At 42.8% G+C, this 20,797-nt stretch overlaps 1 protein-coding gene across 1 annotated transcript in view; it reads right to left on the minus strand.

The window, feature by feature from the left end:
- hmcn1 (hemicentin 1) overlaps positions 1-20,797 on the minus strand; it is a 365,295-nt gene that overhangs the window by 37,923 nt on the left and 306,575 nt on the right. The window contains exons 81-92 of the mRNA XM_078407604.1: positions 18,558-18,827; positions 17,346-17,536; positions 15,759-15,972; positions 14,634-14,768; positions 13,593-13,783; positions 12,901-12,982; positions 11,191-11,460; positions 10,323-10,493; positions 8,366-8,536; positions 4,303-4,473; positions 3,343-3,513; positions 1,063-1,233 (exon numbers count right to left, since the gene is read on the minus strand). Of these exons, the coding sequence (XP_078263730.1) occupies positions 1,063-1,233; positions 3,343-3,513; positions 4,303-4,473; positions 8,366-8,536; positions 10,323-10,493; positions 11,191-11,460; positions 12,901-12,982; positions 13,593-13,783; positions 14,634-14,768; positions 15,759-15,972; positions 17,346-17,536; positions 18,558-18,827 (2,208 nt within the window). The remainder of the gene's footprint in view (positions 1-1,062; positions 1,234-3,342; positions 3,514-4,302; positions 4,474-8,365; positions 8,537-10,322; positions 10,494-11,190; positions 11,461-12,900; positions 12,983-13,592; positions 13,784-14,633; positions 14,769-15,758; positions 15,973-17,345; positions 17,537-18,557; positions 18,828-20,797) is intronic.

The raw sequence follows: 20,797 nt of genomic DNA on the forward strand, positions 1-20,797 counted from the left end.
GACCTCTGGCTCCTCTCCCTCCCCTTTCAGGATATCCTGGACACGCTCAGACACTAAAGGAGGATGGAAATAATATAACCTCCTACCTAGGCTCTGAATACCTCTGAGAGGGCCCTCTAATGTCAGAGTGAGTCTTGAATGAGCAGTAGCTGCTCACCAGTCAGTGTGAGGGGCTGCGTGGCACATGGCCCTTGTGTTGCCTCTGAAGCTTCTGAATACCTGGTTTTATCTTGGGAATTTGGAAGATACACCCCCTTGGCATGTAGTATCTATACGAGCCCATATGCTGAGAGGTTTTGTTCCATAATGGGTATATCCAGCAGGCTATAGCTATTACTGATCCATACTGATGTGCTGAAAGGTTGAATATTAAAGCAGCTCCATATAGAGCAGGAGGGTAACGCTCTGAAGCCATAGTTCTTCCTGGGATTATATCTATTTTCTTAGGAACAGTAGAAATTTATGGAGTTTGGTATACTCTGCAATTTTGGACAAACATCTTGTGCAATCTGCCTTAAATGACTGTGGCATGCGTCTCAATGGAAAAGCAACACGTCACAAAGAAACAAAGAGTATCCTCAGGCAGGCACCACAATATCCCTTTCACTGTATCAAAAGCTATTGCAACTTTCATTACTACGGTGGTGTTAGTTCTGATGCTGCATCTTGTGCCATATTTATATCTCATACCACTATGCTCAAATCTGTATATTGTTACCACAGCACTTCTGAAATCTGAAATAAAAACAGGAAATGCTGGAGACACTCAGCGTGTCAAACAGCCTCTGTGGAAGGAGAAAAAAATTAGTACTTCAGTTCCAAGACCCGACATTAGAACTGGGAAAAAGAGGTGCCCAGCAGGCCAGGATGTACAACTAATGAGTGAAAAACTGAGCCAAAATCACAGAGAGGTGACAGGCAGGAATGGCCAGTTCTGATATAGATAGAAAGAAAGCAAGTTACCTGAAGTTGAAGTTCGTTATTGAGTTATTGACAAGTGAAACTAATTTAATTTCTCTTTTTTAAAGCCTTAAAATACTAATGTAAAAATGATCAACTGACCTGGGCAAGTATCGGAGTTACACCGGTGAATCTGCGTGTCAGCTCCAGCACATGCCCTTCCACCACTTGCTGCCCGTGGATTGTCACAGGTACGATACCGTCGCATTTGGCCTCCATTGCATGTTCGACTGCAGGTTCCCCAACTGCTCCATGGACCCCAATTCCCATGTACTGGCAAACATTATTAGCATTATTAACATCGCTGTGACGTGCAACATAAGTGTACAGAGAACAGGACAAGTTTGAGCCCTGCTGAGCATCCATGGCTACAGGCAATCTAATTTCTTCGTGTTATTATCCTGTTATTCACAAATTGTATCAATGCTTCTGCATAAACTTATATATTAGATTTGAGATCGTGATTTAATAGTTTTCAAAATTTTATCTGTGGAACAAGAGTCAACAAATCCATATGTGTGAAGATAACACTTTCAAAATGAATTTCTTAAGCAGGGAGGTGAAGCTCTTGGAATGGTCCTTTGGGCAAGGGTAGCGAAGATGATGTGGTGAGAAGCTACATATATTCTTCTTCCATTTGCATTTGTCTTCTAAAGTAGCCAATGCAGTGTAAAATAACAATGGAGGGTAGAAGAGACAGTAAATAACATCAGCTGACCAGTAAGAAGATGTATGGTGTGAAAGTGAGAAACTGAACCATTGACATTAAATCCATGTGTAGGAAAGAACTGCAGATGCTGGTTTAAATCGAAGGTAGACACAAAATGCTGGAGTAACTCAGTGGGACAGGCAGCATCTCTGGAGAAAAGGAATGGGTGACGTTTCGGGTCAAGACCCTTCTTCAGACTGAAGAAGGGTCTTGACCCGAAACGTCACCCATTCCTTCTCTCCAGAGATGCTGCCTGTCCCACTGAGTTACTCCAGCATTTTGTGTCTACCGACATTAAATCCATAATCTCGTCTGTCCAATAAAAGATAGATACGCTGCATCTGAGAGTTATTTTAACTGCCCTTTATCTGACAGTGCATCTATGTATATGCTATGTGATATAACTTGGTTCCAATAAATACAGCATTGTCATATCTTAACCAGTAGATTATTTACTCAACATCGTAATTAATGCAGATGAGCACTACATTATAATTATTTTGAGGACAAAAGATATTTAACAATCATGCAAACACTCTCCAGGTTGAAGAAACCTCCAACCACAGTAATCATTGAGAGGAAGATATTCTACTTAGTCATAGAGTGATACAGTGTGGAAACAGGCCCTTCAGCCGAACTCGCCCACACCGGCCAACATGTCCCAGCTACACTAGTCCCACCTGCCCGCGTTTGGTCCATATCCCTCCAAACTTGTCCTATACATGTACCTGTCTAACTGTTTCTTAAACGTTGGGATAGTCCCAGTCTCAACTACCTCCACTGGCAGCTTGTTCTATATACCCACCATCCTTTGTGTGAAAAGGTTACCTCTCAGATTCCTATTAAATCTCTTCCCCTTCAACTTGAACCTATGTCCTCTGGTCCTCGATTCCCCCACTCTGGGCAAGAGACTCTACGCATCTACCCGGTCTATTCCTCTCATGATTTTATACACCTCTATAAGATCTCCCCTCATCCACCTGCGCTCCAAGGAATAAAGTCCCAGCCTACTCAATCTCTGCCTATAGCTCAAACCCTCTAGTCCTGGCAACATCCTCGTAAATCTTCTCTGAAGCATTCAAGCATGACAATATCTTTCCTATAACTTTCCTATATTTGCCTAATGTCACCTCAGAAGGACAGGCCACATATTCCGTAATTCAGTGGTTAATTTCAGGTTGTCAATATCAGAATGCCAAAGTTCTGTTGGAGTATCAGAATCAATGTGGAATGTTTCACCAAAGGTGTAATAGATTGGACACCAACAATGTGAAAATATAAATAGATCTTTTTGACCAAATGACAACTGCAGAGATCTAATGTTATTTCAGGTTCAGGCTAAACTTAAAAATCTCTGATCTCAAGGTTGAAGAACTGGATGCAAGTGTACCTCCCTTGTATTTCTACAATATTCTGGTTTTATTTCCATTCCATCATTTTTTAATCTTAATTTCCATGTAGGATAAGCAAGTTGAACAGCTGAATTGGGGATTTTAACAACTCAGCTAAATTTGGGTCTCAACCCAAAATGTCACCCATTCCTTCTCTCCAAAGATGCTGCCTGTTCCACTGAGTTACTCCAGCATTTTGTGTCTACCTTCGATTTAAACCAGCATCTACAGTTTTTTCCAACACAGCTAAATTTATTGATGGCCAACAGTCATCATACTCACTAGGACACGGGTCAGTGTTGCAGAAGTCCATTTGTACATCGCTGCCTTCACAGTAGTGGCCTCCATACTGTGGCGTAGGGTTGGAACAGGTCCTGGCCCTTTGGCGTGTGCCTCCTCCACATGACACACTACAAGCACTCCAGCTGATCCAAGGTGTCCATTTCCCATCCACTAAAACAGTGAAAAACCAGATACAACAGATGAAGTTTGTCTCTCATCAATTCAGGCAGCTAGTTTAGTGTATTGTTACGTGTTCCAAGGAACCCTGAAAGCTTTTGTTGTGTGCTAACCAGCCAGTGGAAAGACAATAAGTGATTACAATTGAGCCATTCACAATGTACAGGTATATGATGATGGAATAACGTTTAGAGCAAGGTAAAGCCCGTAAAGGCCGATCGCAGATAGTTCGGGGGTCCCCGATACGGTTTAGAGTAGTTCAGCACTGCTCTCTGGTTGTGGTAGGACGGTTCAGTTGCCTGATAACAGCTGGGAAGAAACTGTCCCTGAATCTGGAGGTGTGTGTTTTCACACTTCTCTACCCAATGGGACTTGCCGATGTGCACAGAGTACAGAGTAAAGGCGACAGCTTTACACTTGACAAACAGACTGTAGTAATCAAGACCCAAATTATATGTAGTGAATAATGAACAACTATGTGCTTGGTTTCAAGTATTTCTAATTGCTTGCATAATTCGCTTATGTTTGGAACTTGGCAAGCATTTGCAAAATATTGTGTAATGCCTTCATCCTTTTCTAGTTGTGTTCATTATTGCTTATGTAGTTATGATGACAGCACTTCGCCCATGGCTCTGGTTTTGGGAGTGCCAGCTGAGGGGAGACACTTTTGTCAGAACAGTTGTATAAAAAAAGAGAGCTAATTCGATTCCACAGACTAAGCAAACTTCCCGATGTTTCCTGGACAGCAGAGTTCTTTGTGCTCATGTGTTTCTGCTAGCTTACCTGGACACATCCTGTTCTTACAAACGCGCGTCTGTGCATCTTGCCCTTCACAGTGTGCCCCATCAAATGACGGGGGAGGATTGTTGCAGAGTCGCAATCTAGACTGAGTACCTTTCCCACAGGTCTCACTGCATGGACTCCATGGCAACCAGGAACTCCAGCCACCGACCACTAGAGGGAGATGAATAACAAGATGCTGGATATTTCAGTCCATAAATGCACAAAATCAGGAGACCACATCTAGAAAAATAAATAGTCTATTGATTAGAACTTCTAAAATCTGTGATGTTATTGCAAAATAAAAACACATTTTGGTCTACTATTTCTGTATATTTTCCTTTGAGCCGGAAGAAAGTCTTTTGGCTCATTGAGTATACTGACTCTCTGAGCATTCCCATCAGCTCATTTCCTTGTGACTGACTCTTTCTTCCTGGCCCATCAACTCTCCTTGATCCTCCTGCCACTCCACCTATTCTAGAGGGTAACATACAGTAGCCAATTCATCTATCCATTTCTCTTTGGGATGTGGGAGGAAACCTACGCAGTCATGTGGAGAACATGAAAACTCCATTCAGGCAGCACCCAAGGTCAGGATCAAAGCCATGTCAGGGAGTTTTGTATAGTAGACACAATATGCTGGAGTAACTCAGCGGGTCAGGCAGCATCTCTAGAGAGAAGGAATGGGTGATATTTCGGGTCGAGACCCTTCTTCAGACTGGTTACAGTTGTCGCATACAACACGTAATCTTCCAAATTTTTTGCCACCTCCAATGGGATCCCACCACTAGTCACATCTTCCCATCTCCACCTCTTTCCACCTTCTGCAGAGACCGTTCCCTCTGCAACTCCCTGGTCAACTCATCCCTTCCCACCCAAACCACCCCCTCCCCAGGTACGTTCCCCTGCACCCGCAGAAGATGCAACACCTGTCCCTATACCTCCTCCCTCTACTCTGTCCAGAGACCCCGACAGTCCTTTCAAGTTAGGCAGAGGTTCACTTGCACCTCCTCCAACCTCATCTACTGTATCCGCTGTTCAAAATGTGGACTCATACATCGGCGAGACAAAATGCAGACTGGGCGATCATTTCACGGAACACCTTCGCTCAGCACACGTGAACCAACCTGATCTCCCAGTTGCTAAACACATTAATTCTCCTTCCCAATCCCACAGACCTTTCTGTCCTCGGTCTCCTCCATTGTCAGAGTGAGGCAAAACGCAAATTGGAGGAACAGCATCTCATATTTCGCTTGGGCAGCTCACAGCCCAGTGGTATGAATTTTGATTTCTCTCACCAGGTAACCCCGGCATTCTCTCTCTCTCTATCCCACCCCCACCCAAGTTGCACTAGCTTCTAATTTTCACCCTACAAACAGCTTACAACGACCTGTTTCCTTTATCATTGTTACGTTTTTGCATATCTTTCATTCATTGTTCTTTATCTCTCCACATCACCGTCTATATTTCTCATTTCCCTTATCCCTACCCAATCTGAACACGGGTCTCGCCCTGAAACGTCACCCATTCCTTCTCTCCAGAGATGATGCCTGTCCGGCTGAGTTACTCCAGCTTTTGGTGTCTATCTTTGGTTTAAACCAGCATCTGCAGTTCCTACTTACACAGTTTTGTACAGTAGCTCTATTGCAACGACTGTGCTGCAATGTGTTACAAGAAAACTACCCCAAAATTGGAAAAGACTTCAGAACGGATTGGCAAAAATAATGTGATTTTTTAACAAAAAAGCAATTTGGGTCTCAGAATAAATGACCGAACATGAATCAAAAGATACTTTTCTTCATTCATACCTATCTTGTGAAACGGACGATGTCCAGTTTTAAAGTACAATGTAGAACACAAGTCAACCATTTTCTCTCTTAAATCACCCATAATGGACAAGAATTGATTGATCAGTTGCATGCTTGTCCCATAGCAATGTGTTTGGTTGTTTTCATTGATTTACAAACATTGCACTAAAATGTTACAAAATGAGCCCGAGATCTGAAAGCTACTCTCTGTACATGGACAGGTAATTCCCTATCACCTGCAACTTCCTAAATCACCACGGATTCCTAATGAAATCTCCAGTCCGTGGATAGGCCACCAACTCCGCTCAAAACAATGTCGGTGAAGCTCAAAAGTTGTTGGGTGGGGAGAGTTTTTGTTACCAAGAAATTGTTGGTTCTATCTCCTTTATAAGGGATATAAAGAAGAAAGATAAAACCATTTGGGATGGGAAACTTGGCAGCTCGGTGATAGCTGGTATCCAAATGTCCATTCTCCATGTTACAAATAACAGAGACCATGTTCTCTCAGATCCAGAGGGCATACCATTCCAGCCAAGTGGATGTAGTTAATGGACTCTGCAGAATTTGGATTTGAACCACAATATGGATAAAGATCATCATGGTATGTTGGTCTAAATGTCTTGGAAGCTCTACTGATAATTCAGATGGACTGGCAGAGATAAAATGTTTCGTAACATTTCAGAATACCGTACTTAGTTCAGTATCTTGATTGAGCATGCGCTGGTCATAGGTCACAAGGGCTAAACATTCTCGCCGGCTGATCTGCTGCGTGTATACAGACCTGCGTTTCATCCGTATTTTCCAGTTTTGCTTCGTAGAGGTAAGAAAATACTGCTTTAAAAAATATGAATTAGGTGTATTTATGGTTAATTTGTACAAGACTACAATGATTTTGTAGGTTTTATTGCTTTATGCTTCGTTGAGTGAGCGAGATCGTGATGATTTTCGTTTGCACTGGAACTTGTACCGGAGTAGACACGGGCGCTGCACAAACCCACCCTCATTCCACACAAACCTCACTCCTCTTCACCCCTACGCCGCTCCTGGGGATGAGCGAGGTTTGTGTGGAATGAGGGTGAGTTTGTGCAGCACCTGTGTCTACTCTGGGCTGCGGCACAAATGACATTGCCTGGGGTGGGAGGGAGCTCTGTAACCCGCAATGAAGCACCAAGTGGGGAGATTTTTAACATGTAAGAAGGAGCTGATTTACACCGAAGATAGACACAAAATGCCGGAGTAACTCAGCGGGACAGGCAGCATCTCTGGAGCAAAGGACCCTTCCTGTAGGGTCTCGACCTGAAACGTCAGCCATTCCTTCTCTCCAGAGGTGCTGCTTGTCCCGGTAAGTTACTCCAGCATCTTGTGTCTACCGGAATGATGTGTTTCTGGGTAATATTATAGGGAGGGTTTGATCAGACAAACGGCTCCGCTGGATGCTGACCTCTGCAGCTGTCTAATCGCTGCACGAACAGCAGCTTCAGGTTTACAGTGGTCATCCATTGACATTCCGGACAGTAGCCACCGCCTGCACAAAGCAGCAATTCATTCACTCAAACGTTTGTTTTTCTTTTGCATCGCCGACAATCCGGAAAACGAAGAATAACTCATGCTTTGGGAAGTGCGACATATTCCTGCTTGACGGTACAAGTTACAATGCAAAAGAAAAACGTAACAATCTTGCTCACTCACCGAAGCATAAAGCAATAAAACCTACAAAATCATTGTAGTTGTAAAAATTAACCATAAATAGACAATAGGCGCAGGAGGAGGCCATTCGGCCCTTCGAGCCAATGTGATCATGGCTGATCATTCTCAATCAGTACCCCGTTCCTGCCTTCTCCCCATACCCCCTGACTCCGCTATCCTTAAGAGCTCTATCCAGCTCTCTCTTGAATGCATTCAGAGAATTGGCCTCCACTGCCTTCTGAGGCAGAGAATTCCACAGATTCACAACTCTCTGACTGAAAAAGTTTTTCCTCATCTCAGTTCTAAATGGCCTACCCCTTATTCTTAAACCGTGGCCCCTGGTTCTGGACTCCCCCAACATTGGGAACATGTTTCCTGCCTCTAACGTGTCCATCCCCTTAATAGTCTTATACGTTTCGATAAGATCCCCTCTCATCCTTCTAAATTCCAGTGTATACAAGCCTAGCCGCTCCAGTCTTTCAACATATGATAGTCCCGCCATTCCGGGAATTAACCTAGTAAACCTACGCTGCACGCCCTCAATAGCAACATGGCTGCAACGTTGCTCATACCTGGACACGGCTGGATGTTGCACATGATGGCCTCCACTGCCTTGCCTTCGCATCGTCTGCCACCAAACTGCATTGATGGATTACTGCATCTCCGGGTCCTTGTCCGGTTTCCCTGACCGCAAGTACGAGAACACTCTTCCCACTGGCCCCACTTGGACCAACTCCCATCCACTAAAAGCATAAAAAGGCAGAAAGATATTTCATCAAAAAAAATCCACAAAAGACTCAACCCACCATGAACATGTGCCAGAGATCATGTCCCCAGGTTATTTTGAAGCAAGTGGTTAGGTTAATGCAAACGAAGAGGAAACTACTAATGTAAAACTTAAAATGAATTTCCTCTCTGACTTGTTGCCCCTCATGCTCATCTCACACTGAAATATTCCAAGGTCCTGCTCCCCCTGGGATATGATTGCAAAGTGAGCGACTGGACTGGTGTCTCTTGTGATCATTGCACGGCACGAGTTGCAAAAGATCCACAAGATCTGGTCTTTTGTATTTTCTTGTTGCAATCATTCGACCAGCGAGAGTATTGGTTCCTGTAGTATAATGTAGTTTATTATTGTAACGTTACCGAGATACATTACTTCCAAGTTTATTGTTGCGGGGAGTGGGTCGGCAGCAAGGAAACAGCTGAAGTAGGTGGCAGGGTAGGGTCAGTAGTGAGGGGGCACCCGAAGAGCGGGGGGTTGGGTTGGCAGTGAAAGGATTGGGTCGGCATTAATGGGTTGGGTCGGTGGTGAGGGGGTGGGTCGGTGGTGAGGGGGTGGGTCGGTGGTGAGGGGGTGGGTCGGTGGGGGGTCAGTTGTGAGGGGGTGGGTCGGTGGTGAGGGGGTGGGTCGGTGGTGGGTCGGTGGTGAGGGGGTGGGTCGGTGGTGGGGGGGTGGGTCGGTGGTGAGGGGGTGGGTCGGTGGTGAGGGGTGGTGAGGGGTTGGGTCGGTGGTGAGGGGGTGGGTCGGTGGTGAGGGGGTGGGTCGGTGGTGAGGGGGTGGGTCGGTGGTGAGGGGGTGGGTCGGTGGTGGGTCGGTGGTGAGGGGGTGGGTCGGTGGTGGGGGGGTGGGTTGGTGGTGAGGGGGTGGGTCGGTGGGTTGGCATAAATGGGGTGGGTCGGTGGTGAGGGGTCAATCCAAAATTGGGGGAGGGGGAGTCGGCTGCAGACTGAGGATGGATTGATATTTGCAGATCATCACCCACCCACAAATGCAGTGGAAGCTCTGAATGAATCAACTGAGAGGTAATTTCAGCAGTGACCATCCTCTTATTTCGCAAAGACATAATTGCACAACTTTTACAACAAATATCACTGGGCTGTCTCAATAGATTTTGCATCCTAACCTTGGTCTTTTCTCTTTTGGAAGTTGGGGCCAAAATACCTTGGTTGTGTCAGCCCGGTGATGTAATTAAAAAGCACTAATTTGCATGTGGCGGTTCACCTTCATTCAGAGTTTTCAGTCATGGTTCAGTGAACTCCCACATAAATGAAGATATTTCACTGAACGGTAATCCTTAGGGAATACTAACAGGGAAATGATCAGTTTAGTTTTATTCCTGTTTCCAATATAGGGATAAGAAATGTAACCATTAACTTTAATTTTAGTTTTAGTTTAGAGATACAGCGCGGAAACAGGCTCTTCGGCCCACCGAGTCTGCGCTGACCAACGATCCCCACACATTAACACTGCCCTTCACACACCAGGGACAATTTACAATCTTTAATGAAGCCAATTAACCTACAAACCTGTACGTCTTTGGAGTGTGGGAGGAAACCGAAGATCTATGAGAAAACCCACACAGGTCACGGGGATAACATACAAACTCCGTACTGACAAGCACCCGTAGTCAGGATAGAAACCCGGGTCTCTGGCGCTGTAAGGCAGCAACTCGACCGCTGCGCCACCGTGCCGCCCTTGAAATTCTAAACTATTATGTAACATTATAGTGTGAAATTGAAACACACCTGGACAAGGTTTGGACTGACATTGCCGTGTTTCTGAGTCAGTGCCCTGGCAATACCGTCCTCCGTTTGCAGGCACTGGGTCTTGACAAAGTCGCAGCCGTTTCCGCACTCCCTGTCCACAGGTCACACTGCATGACCCCCACTTCAACCACTCGGAAAACCCACCGTGTACTGGAGGGAACAGATCAACAGGAATTCACATACCCACACTTCACTTTACTATTCTGTAGCATTTCTTGTATCAAACATGTTTAAATTATCAAAGATACTCTTAGCGCTTTCAGCTTTATTGCTGATGTATGTTTAATTCATGGCTTTTAAGAGGATTAGAGATAAATTAAACTCGATTATCTTTGACATGAAACTTTGATTCTGTTTCCCTTCCCACAGCTGCAGCTTATTCTGCTCAGTATTTCCAGCACCATTTAAATTGTAGCTAAATGATCTCTCATCTTTCACAGGTTCCCACACATCCTGCAACTAAGGCGTTACCCCAATGACTCAATGACCATTCCTTGTGCATTCATCCAGACAGATGATTGGTAAAGAGGGAGCTTGAAAATAATTGTAACGTCATAATATTGTGGTTTAATGCAGTAAAATACCTCAAGGCACAATACTCTGAAAATCCCCCTTGTTCCAAGGCAAATCTATGGTAATTCAATAATAGTCACAGGTAACTTGGCAAAATGATTATCTTCACCTACTTATATGGGCAGAGAATTGGAAGCTTAGTTTAAATGATGGGGAAAGTGATCATTTTTAACATTTTGTGCATTTCTGCTCTTTAGCCTAGCAATAGCACACGTGATCATTCCGAGAGCATTTGTATGTGTTAATGAAAGCATTCAGGAGGATCCACCCAAACCTTGTACAGTCAAGGTGATTTTGACAAGCACTGAACCCAATAGGTTCCTGGCCACACACTCGTATTCCGACGTGTCCTCCTTCTGCACTGCTGCAAGCCGCAGTGAGCCGTTGGATAAAATTGCGATCCTGTCGTTCCCAACGAGTGACCGCCCTTGCCGGGACCATTCCACAGTTGGAAGTGGCTCTCCTCCTGCTTGGCAGTTCAACATCACTGTGTTTCCAGCATCAGTAATGGTATCCATAGGTTCGACTGTGAACACTGGGGAACCTGGAGAAGAAATGGGACCACTGATAGGAACAAAATAAAGAAAACTTGACTCATGCATTTTCTTTCAATTGAATAATCTCCGGGAGGAAGCTAAGATTCTACTGGAGGGTACAATCAGTTGAAAAAATGCATCAAATGATGCCAACATCCCGAACTTCAGAGTACAGATACACGGCAGTGGTTGAAGGAGGAAGAGGGTAATAATGCATACAAACGTCCAAAGAGGAAACATAGCACAGTATAGCACAGGAACAGGCCCTACTTTACGGAACGTAAATACAAAAATGACAGCAGTGTGCAGAAAGTCAAATGCAGATTGCTGAAGACTAGGTAGTAGGGTTGCTATCTCTCTCTCTCACTGACACGCTCCATTTCTCTTTCTCAATGACAAGAGAGTGTGTAATAAACAAAGATGTTTTATCAACATTAAACCATATCTATCAACATAAACACATAGACCATGTGCTAGATGGTCTATGTCCCCCCGCAATAACCTTTTGTGTTTCCTTGGATGTATCTAAGCTGAAGGCATCCTTGCTGTGGCTGCCCCATGAGGCAGTGCAGTCTGCCAATGGTGACTGGATCTCTGGTATCCTGCTCCCAAAAGCTTGTGCTGTCAAAGGTCTTTTCAACTAAATCTCACTGCCTCTAATATAATTATATTATATTGTAACAGGTAACAATATGTAAAAGGTTAAAATAACCTTGTTATTTTAAAAGGTTAAAATAAATAAATAAAATAAAATATAAATAAATAAAATTATATTTATTTATATATATATTCATATGTTGAATTGAAATTAATTATCTTATAATGTTTTAAAGTAGGCAAACATGAGCTTCTCATCCAGGTCAGCTACTCTGAATGGGATGCAATGGGATGCATCCCACAGTGTATCTGACCCTCAGTTTAGTATGTGAAACTGCCCAGTCTCATAGTGCATCAGGCTCTCGTCTCACATACAGTATGTGCACAACAGAAAGTCAGTAAAGTACTGACCACCCGAATCATCGGCTCCCTTTGTACTGTAACAGTTAGCAGTGCAAGGCACTTTGCCAACAATCCCTGTGCCACAGAGCCTACTGAATACCAAAACAAAATTCTGCCAAAACAAAGGTTAGATACAGATAAATAATTGCACAAGTATAAGCCAATCTGGAAGGAATTGCAATGAGGGTGAAAGAAAGTTAGGAAGTTTTTGATTATTTTTTCTAAATAATGGAAGAAAATCTTAAATCCAAATGGGATTAATCGTGGCCTGAAGGAGATGCGTTCTCTGTGAGTCAGTGAGTTATGACTTTAAGTTTTTCTAAATAAAATGATATTCACTTCCATTCACAACAATTTGTTACGATGGGCATAAAATTATGTTACCTTAATAGTTATGATGAATATTTTAATATATGAGCTAATGTAAGTAATTCCAAGCACAGACTTACTCTGCAGAGTCAGGGTAACGCTGCGCTCAACCACACCAGCATCATTAGTAGCAATGCATTTATAGTCTCCTGCATCTTCATTCTAGAAACAAAAAAGATTAAAATATAAAGGGCAAACAAATTTACAAACAAATTCTGTCCACACGGTTTCATTTTCCTTGTACAAACACTATATGGAGGGGAAGAGAAGCTGGAATAGAGGTGGGGCTGGGCCAAAGCCTGGCGAGTGATAGGTGGTAACAGGTGAGAGAGATTCATTGTTTGCAAAAAGTTCATATATTATGTTTTGAAAGTATGAAATGTAATGCCTTGATATAAATTTATCATTTCCCATCTCCATCACTATGAATTTCCTGATGGGAAAATTACTGATTCAAAATCGACTAACTCATGAGCAGATAAGATAATATGGCTCAATAGAAAGTAAATCTACGGCTTTTAAATATAATGGAACATGTTTCTCAAAATAATTGTTATATTAATGACATTTCATTATGGTTTGGCATTAAAATACTGTATTTACAAATCTAAGGAAATAATTTTATTTTTGTAGATTGTTTTCCTAAATTACTTTATGAACAAACTACCACGCGGATTAACCAGTTCCATAATGACTTGAAAGGGTATTTGTGTTGAAATGATTAGACAATCATGGATTCAATAATTCTTCCTTTTCAGTCTCGCTGGCTCACCACGGTGCCGTAGATAGCCAGTGAACCGTTGTGGAGTTGGCGAATCCTGTTGCTGATCTGAATATGGATTCCTTTCTTACTCCACTGAATATTAGGGGGTGGATCACCCCGCACCTCGCAGTTTAGGAGAGCATTTCCTCCAAGAGACTCAATGCGGTTTGGATTGAAATCCCCATCGAAGATTGGAGGCTCTGTGAAGAGAGCGTTGGTACTTAATATTCAACAAAAATAATGTTGCACCTCATACTGGAATCTTACATCGTGGCACCACAACATGACATACAGCATTGATAAATTATGCAGGACATGGCCATTTTCTCTCGACTGTTCCTATGGTAGCATTATGTTGTTATTGGTGTTGATTAATCTCTCATCAGCCTTTTGGGAGGAACATTATTTTTTTCACTTGGATCTCTCTGGGACCAGGTAAATGTCCATATAATTAATATAAAACCTCTGGCTATGACTTTATTTATGGCCACAGTCTCAGCCCTTTCAAACAAGCCATGGTGTGTATTCATTTAGGCAGCATGGTGGTGCAGCACTACAGTTGCTGCCTTACAGTGCCAGAGACCTGGGTTCAATCCTGGCTATAGATGTTGTATGTACGGAGTTTGTGTTCTCCCCGTGACTGCGTGGATTTTCCCTGGGTGCTTCGGTTTCCTCCAACACTCCAAAGATGTGCAGGTTTGTAGGTTAGTTGGCTTCAGTAAAGATTGTAAATTGTCCTTAGTGTGCGGGATAGTGCTAGTGTATGAGAATCACTGGTCGACGTGGACTTAGTACAAGCTCAGAATTAAAAAAAAATCTGAAACTCTAATCATCTTTTCTCTTTACATATGTGAATAGTTCTCAGCTATAAATGCAGGGTTTTCCATATTTGTTTCAATACTTAAAGCACTTGGTTAATGTTAGCAATTTACCTTCTTATTCTGTAAATGTTCTTAAAAATATTCTACTGCAGTGGAGATCAGGAAAATTAGTGAGTTGCATTTATAAGGCTGGGATACGAAAGTAAAGTAAAATAATTCACTAATTCACCTTTGACGTACACAAATCCAATGGCCTTGATGGATCCCACTCTGTTTTCTGCTGTACAAACATATGTGCCTGAATCATCCTTGGACACTTTTTCAATGACCAATTCACTGTGCCCATTAACATCATCGTATTGGGCTGTCGGAACAAAATGTACATATGTCAGTGTAAAGCTGTATGACGTCTTATGCTCCTGAATTTGAGACTTCAACATATTACTCAAAACTTGGTTAAAAGTCGCATTTTTTAGTTTCTGTTTGGAAAGAAAGAATAACAAAAGGAGTTGAGTATAGGAGCAAAGATGTCCTTCTGCAGTGGTACAGGGCCCAAGTGAGACCGCACCTGGAGTACTGTGTGCAGTTTTGGTCTCCAAATTTGAGGAAGGATATTCTTGCTATTAAGGGCGTGCAGCGTAGGTTCACTAGTTCAATTCCCGGAATGGCGGGGATGTCGTATGTTGAAAGACTGGAGCGACTAGGCTTGTATACACTGGAATTTAGAAGGATGAGAGGGGATCTTATTGAAACATATAAGATTATTAAGGGATTAGACACGTTAGAGGCAGGGAACATGTTCCCAATGTTGGGGGAGTCCAGAACCAGGGGCCACAGTTTTAGAATAAGGGGTAGGCCATTTAGAACAGAGATGAGGAAAAACTTTTTCAGTCAGACAGTTGTAAATCTGTGGAATTCTCTGCCTCAGAAGGCAGTGGAGGCCAATTATCTCGATGCTTTCAAGGGAGAGCTAGATAGAGCTCTTAAGGATAGCGGAGTCAGGGGGTATGGGGAGAAGACAGGAACGGGGTACCGATTGAGAATGATCAGCCATGATCACATTGAATGGTGGTGCTGGCTCGAAGGGCCGAATGGCCTACTCCTGCACCTATTGTCTATTGATAATTCAGGATTTTCTGTGATTGGTTTGATGAAAGATTTTTTAAAGTTTTTTGTATTTTCAAAGAAATTTACAGCAGAGAAACATCCTGCTCCCAATAACTATAGTTGGTCCTTGAAGCAGCTGTGTATAGTTCTATTCCCCTACTTATTGCCTGTAACCCTGTAAGTTCCTTACAGTAATGTATCAATAAAACAGACAGTCACTTTATGCCATTGCCTTTGGAACTCTTACCGGGTATAATGTTGTTGTTGAAAGTCCAGGCAATTTTGGGTGTGGGAATACCGTTGGCTGCACAATTCAATGCTAAGTGTTCCCCCTTGTTGAGAGATACATCGCCTGGCAGTTCTGTAAATGTAGGATGGGTGTAGACATTCAGGGTGATGGTCCTGGTGTCACGGCCGGCCACATTGGTAGCTATACAAGTGTAGCTGCCAGCGTCGTCAGGCTGACAGAGAATGAAAGAAAACTACAATTAGACTGCATGAGTCAAAATCCTAAAGTCAGCACATCAGAAAATCCTGATCCTTCCATGTCCCTGCTTCTCTCTTCCCATCAAGTGAACCAGCAAGTGGCAAAGTGGCAAAGTGGCAATCTGCATCACTGATATTTCTAGAGATGCTGTTGGATTGTTGTCCAGCACCACCCAGGTAACAGAGACATTTTCACAATTCATTGAAAAGCCAGGTATGATTTTCTATAGGATTGTTTCCTTCTTACATGTTTCAAAGGTTAAGTCAATGCTGCCAATTTGTTTTGTGGTCAGTTGCAAAAGTGATGCAAAAATGCATCACTATTGCAAAAATGGATTGCTGGCAATGTTCAATGTGACAAAAGTGATTTCACATGTACGGAAAATCAATCCCAAAATGTCATTCCTGAAAGAAGCAAAGTTTTTTACAGTACTGGAGAATCTGGAACCAATTGCTCAACAACGTGTGTGGAATAGCAAAAAGTACAATCATTTGAAGGCCAAGGTCAAAGATCTGTCCGGTGGATAAAATGTGAAGTACTTTGACTTCGTGATCAGAGCCCGAGGTTGATGGACATCCTAAAAAAATCAGCCAGTGTAAGACGTTTGTGAAACAAGTCCCGAGCTTTCTGACTCGCCCTTTGTTCATGGTGCAATGGAGTCAACATAAGAGGATTAAGTGTTGCACGAACCAGACCGGCCATTACACCTCAGCGTCAATAGTAACACTCCAAAGATGTACAGGTATGTAGGTTAATTGGCTTGGTAATGTAAAAATTGTCCCTAGTGGGTGTAGGATAATGTTAATGTGTGGGGATCGCTGGTCAGCACGGACCCAGTGGGCTGAAAGGGCCTGTTTCCTATCTCTAAACTAAACTAAACTAAAGTAATCGCTTGTGTGCATCCCCAGGGAGACGTGGAGTGGCTGGAACGTCCAGCACGCGTACAAGGTGCGTTAACCCTCGGAAAATCCAGGTCGAGTGTTCCTTATAGCTTACATACATTGTGATATTTCCACTATGTAACTATTACACATCTGCACATTTTCAAAATAGGTCACATTATGTCAGCAATTGAACTAAAAATAACCATTGTCCAGCATGAGAAATGGAAGCGGGAGTTATCCTTGCAATCCTCTGAATCTGATCCACCATTCTGCTTGTCCATTTCCCTCATACCCTCAATTCCCGATGTGTCCTAAAACAAGTCACTTTTAGACTTAAATATACTCAGTAATAATCTCAAAAGTGGATGTTCTTTACTTTTCATTTTAAAAATCCCCTAATCTCTCATCACAAACATGATTTTGCATTTCACTACAATCATTAAAATTTTCTCTTCCAACTCACCGCTGCATTTTCCACATTGAGCTCTCCTGACCGCAACAATCTGTATTTTCCTGGAGTTCCCTGCACGGTTTTGCCGTCTTTCTGCCAGGTCAACACTGGCTCAGGAACTCCGTCAGCACTGCAGGGGATTATTCCCCGAGATTCTTCAATCGTGCTGAACTCAGTGGTTGAGGTGCGGATGGAGGGCGGAACTGTAAAGGGCAGATTGAATAACACAGCTTGGTGTAACTTTCATAACTTCATGTAGGGAGCATCATTAGACAGAGCCTAGTCCAATAACTTTATACATGCTGGAGTTTCTGACTTTTGTGGCACCTTTCCACAAACAGCTTATTTTTCTTTCAGTTGATTCTGCTCCATAAAGCCAATGTAATAACTGCGTAGTTTGTAGACAAAAAAAGCGTAATATCACTTTCTAGCTGATGACTGAAAAACAGGAACTTCAAGGATTCTTGTACATTTAATCCCCATGACCCATGAGCTGACCCTGCCCATGCTGAGATAGTGGGGTAGATTCCATCAGGTGGGGTGGGAAAAGTACACCTGATGGAGTCAGTCTGAGGTTTTATCATCAAGCTACTTTTTCCCAGTTGTTATTATGGTACTGTGTACTTCAAATACGCTGTTGACCAGAGGGCTAAAAAATGGCTGAGTCAGGGAAATGCAGGCAAGCTGCAGAGTGTTGCAGCAAACTGGACAGCGTGGGCTTGACTTCTTTAAGACAGGAGGATGATTAATACCGTTGTTGTTACAGTGAAAACAATTTAACATTAATTGTTTTGATCGGTCTGCTTTGGCTGAATTCTTTAAGGAATTTTAGGTAACTCTCAGTGCAAGCATCAAAGAGTGGAGCAAAAGTCAAGAGTATTTTATTGTCATATGTCCCAGGTAGAACAATGAAATTCTTACTTGCAGCAGCACAACAGAATATGTACACCGTAAACAATATAATAAACAAGAGGAAAAAAGTTCAGTGTGTGTGATATATACACATCCTCACAAATACACATAAAGATAGATCATACACATGCACACATACATACACACTAAAACACAAATAGTGCAATAATAACAATAATGGTCCATGTTGTTCAGATCTTATTTGAGGTTGCAGTGTTTAATAGCATGCATGGATTCGACCTGCAGTTAGAGGACCAACTAATCTTAAAGAGGAGGGTGTTGGTGCAGGTAACCACAGAAAGTAACTCTTACTGTGAACTGTCAGAACCATGACAGAGCTGCTGGACCCTGCGGGGTTGGATGCTGTACAGGTGTATCTCCCGGTGTCCTGGGGCTGTGCAAAGGCAATCTGCAGAGCTCCAGTACTGAGGATCCTCTGGCGAATGCTCTCCGTAACCGCATGTCCATCTTTGTTCCAGGTGACTTCAGGATTTGGGTATCCGTTGGCCTTGCAAACCATGGTGACTGATTTATCCAAAGCACCGATATAGTTTGTTGGATGGGCCATTATGACTGGGGCCACTTCAAAATGAAAGGAAGTTGTCAAATATACATCTAAACACATCATTGAAATATTTAGACAGCAAATTTGATTTTTTTTAAACAAAACCTGTGAAGAAAATGGCATCAATTGAGAACCAAACACTAAACATCAGGATCAGGTTTTAAACACAGGATCATAAAGTGAAAGAAACACTGAAGAAGTTCCACAGCCCAACTCCCTGGAAAACGGCTTTATTTAGAAAGGAAATGGCAAGAAAAAAGTGAAATATTATACAATTTAATGCTTTGTGATAATGCGAACTCTCATAAGGCATGGGAGTTTAAAAGAAAAATATTTGTAATATCACAAATACATTGGAACATTTTGAAAAATGCAACCTGATAACTTCATACAGCAGGCACCACTGCATTCTTTACCTTGCACTTGTACACATTGGACAACAGTTGCATGGTGCTGGATATATTATAGCAACATTAATTTCTGTGTTCACAGGTAAAGAGTGACTGGATAAACAAACAAAAAAAAACTGCTGGAGGAACGCAGGAGGGTTTGACAAATTGGGAGTATAAGGATGGAGTTAAAGGGGAAGAGAGTACAGGAAAATTGACGAAAGACACCCAAATTAATGGGACGGAACGTTCAAGAAGGGATAAGAGAGTAAGGTCAGGTGAAATAGGAACCAGTGTGTGAGGGGAGGTGAATACTAAATTAAAAGTGTTATATATGAATAAGCAAAGTATAAGAAATAAAGTGGATGAGCTTGAGGCTCAGTTAGAAATTGGTAAGTATGATGTTGTGGGAATTACAGAGACGTGGCTGCAAGAGGACCAGGGCTGGGAGCTGAATATTCAGGTTTATCTGTCCTATCGAAAAGACAGACAGGTGGGCAGAGGGGGTGGGGTAGCTCTGTTGGTAAGGAATGAAATTCAGTCCCTTGCGAGGGGTGACATAGAATCAGAAGATCTAGTCATTGTGGATTGAACTGAGAAATGGTAAGGGTAAAATGACCCTAATGGGAGTTATCTACAGGCCCCCAAACAGTAACCTGGATATAGGGAGCAAGTTGCATCAGGAGTTAAAATTGGCATGTAACAAAGGTAATGCTACGGTGGTTATGGGAGATTTCAACATGCAGGTAGACTGGGAAAATCAGGTTGGTACTGGACCCCAAGAAAGGGAGTTTGTGGAGTGCGTCCCAGATGGATTCTTAGAGCAGCTTGTACTGGAGCCTACCAGGGAGAAGGCAATTCGGGATTTAGTGTTGTGTAATGAACCGGATTTGATAAGGGAACTCAAGGTAAAGGAACCATAAGGAGGTAGTGACCATAATATGATAAGTTTTAATCTACAATTTGAGAGGGAGAAAATAAAATCGGAAGTGTCAGTATTACAGTTGAACAAAGGGGACTATGGAGGCATGAGGGAGGAGCTAGCCAAAATTGGCTGAAAAGGAACCCTAGCAGGGATGACGGTGGAACAATAATGGCAGGAATTTCTGGGAATAATCCAGAAGATGCAGGATCATTTCATTCCAAAGAGGAGGAAAGATTCTAAGGGGAGTAAGAGGCGACCGTCACGGACAAGGGAAGTCAAGGACAGTATAAAAATAAAGGAGAAGACGGATAACATTGCAAAGGTGAACGGGAAGCCAGAGGATTGGGAAACTTTTAAATATCAACAGAAGGTAACAAAAAAGGCAATACAGGGAGAAAAGATGAAGTACGAAGGTAAGCTAGCCAAGAATATAAAGGATAGTAAAAGCTTCTTTAGGTATGTGAAGAGGAAAAAAATAGTTAAGACAAATGTGGGTCCCTAGAAGACAGAAACAGGTGAATTTATTATGGAGAACAAGGAAATGGCAGACGAGTTGAACAGGTACTTTGATTCTGCCATCACTAAGGAAGACACAAACAATCTCCCAGATGTTCTAGTGGACAGAGGTCCGAGGGTGACGGAGGAACTGAAGGAAATTCACATTAGTCAGGAA

This window comes from Rhinoraja longicauda, chromosome 11 (genome assembly GCF_053455715.1).
Source record: "Rhinoraja longicauda isolate Sanriku21f chromosome 11, sRhiLon1.1, whole genome shotgun sequence".
Lineage (NCBI taxonomy): Eukaryota > Metazoa > Chordata > Chondrichthyes > Rajiformes > Arhynchobatidae > Rhinoraja > Rhinoraja longicauda.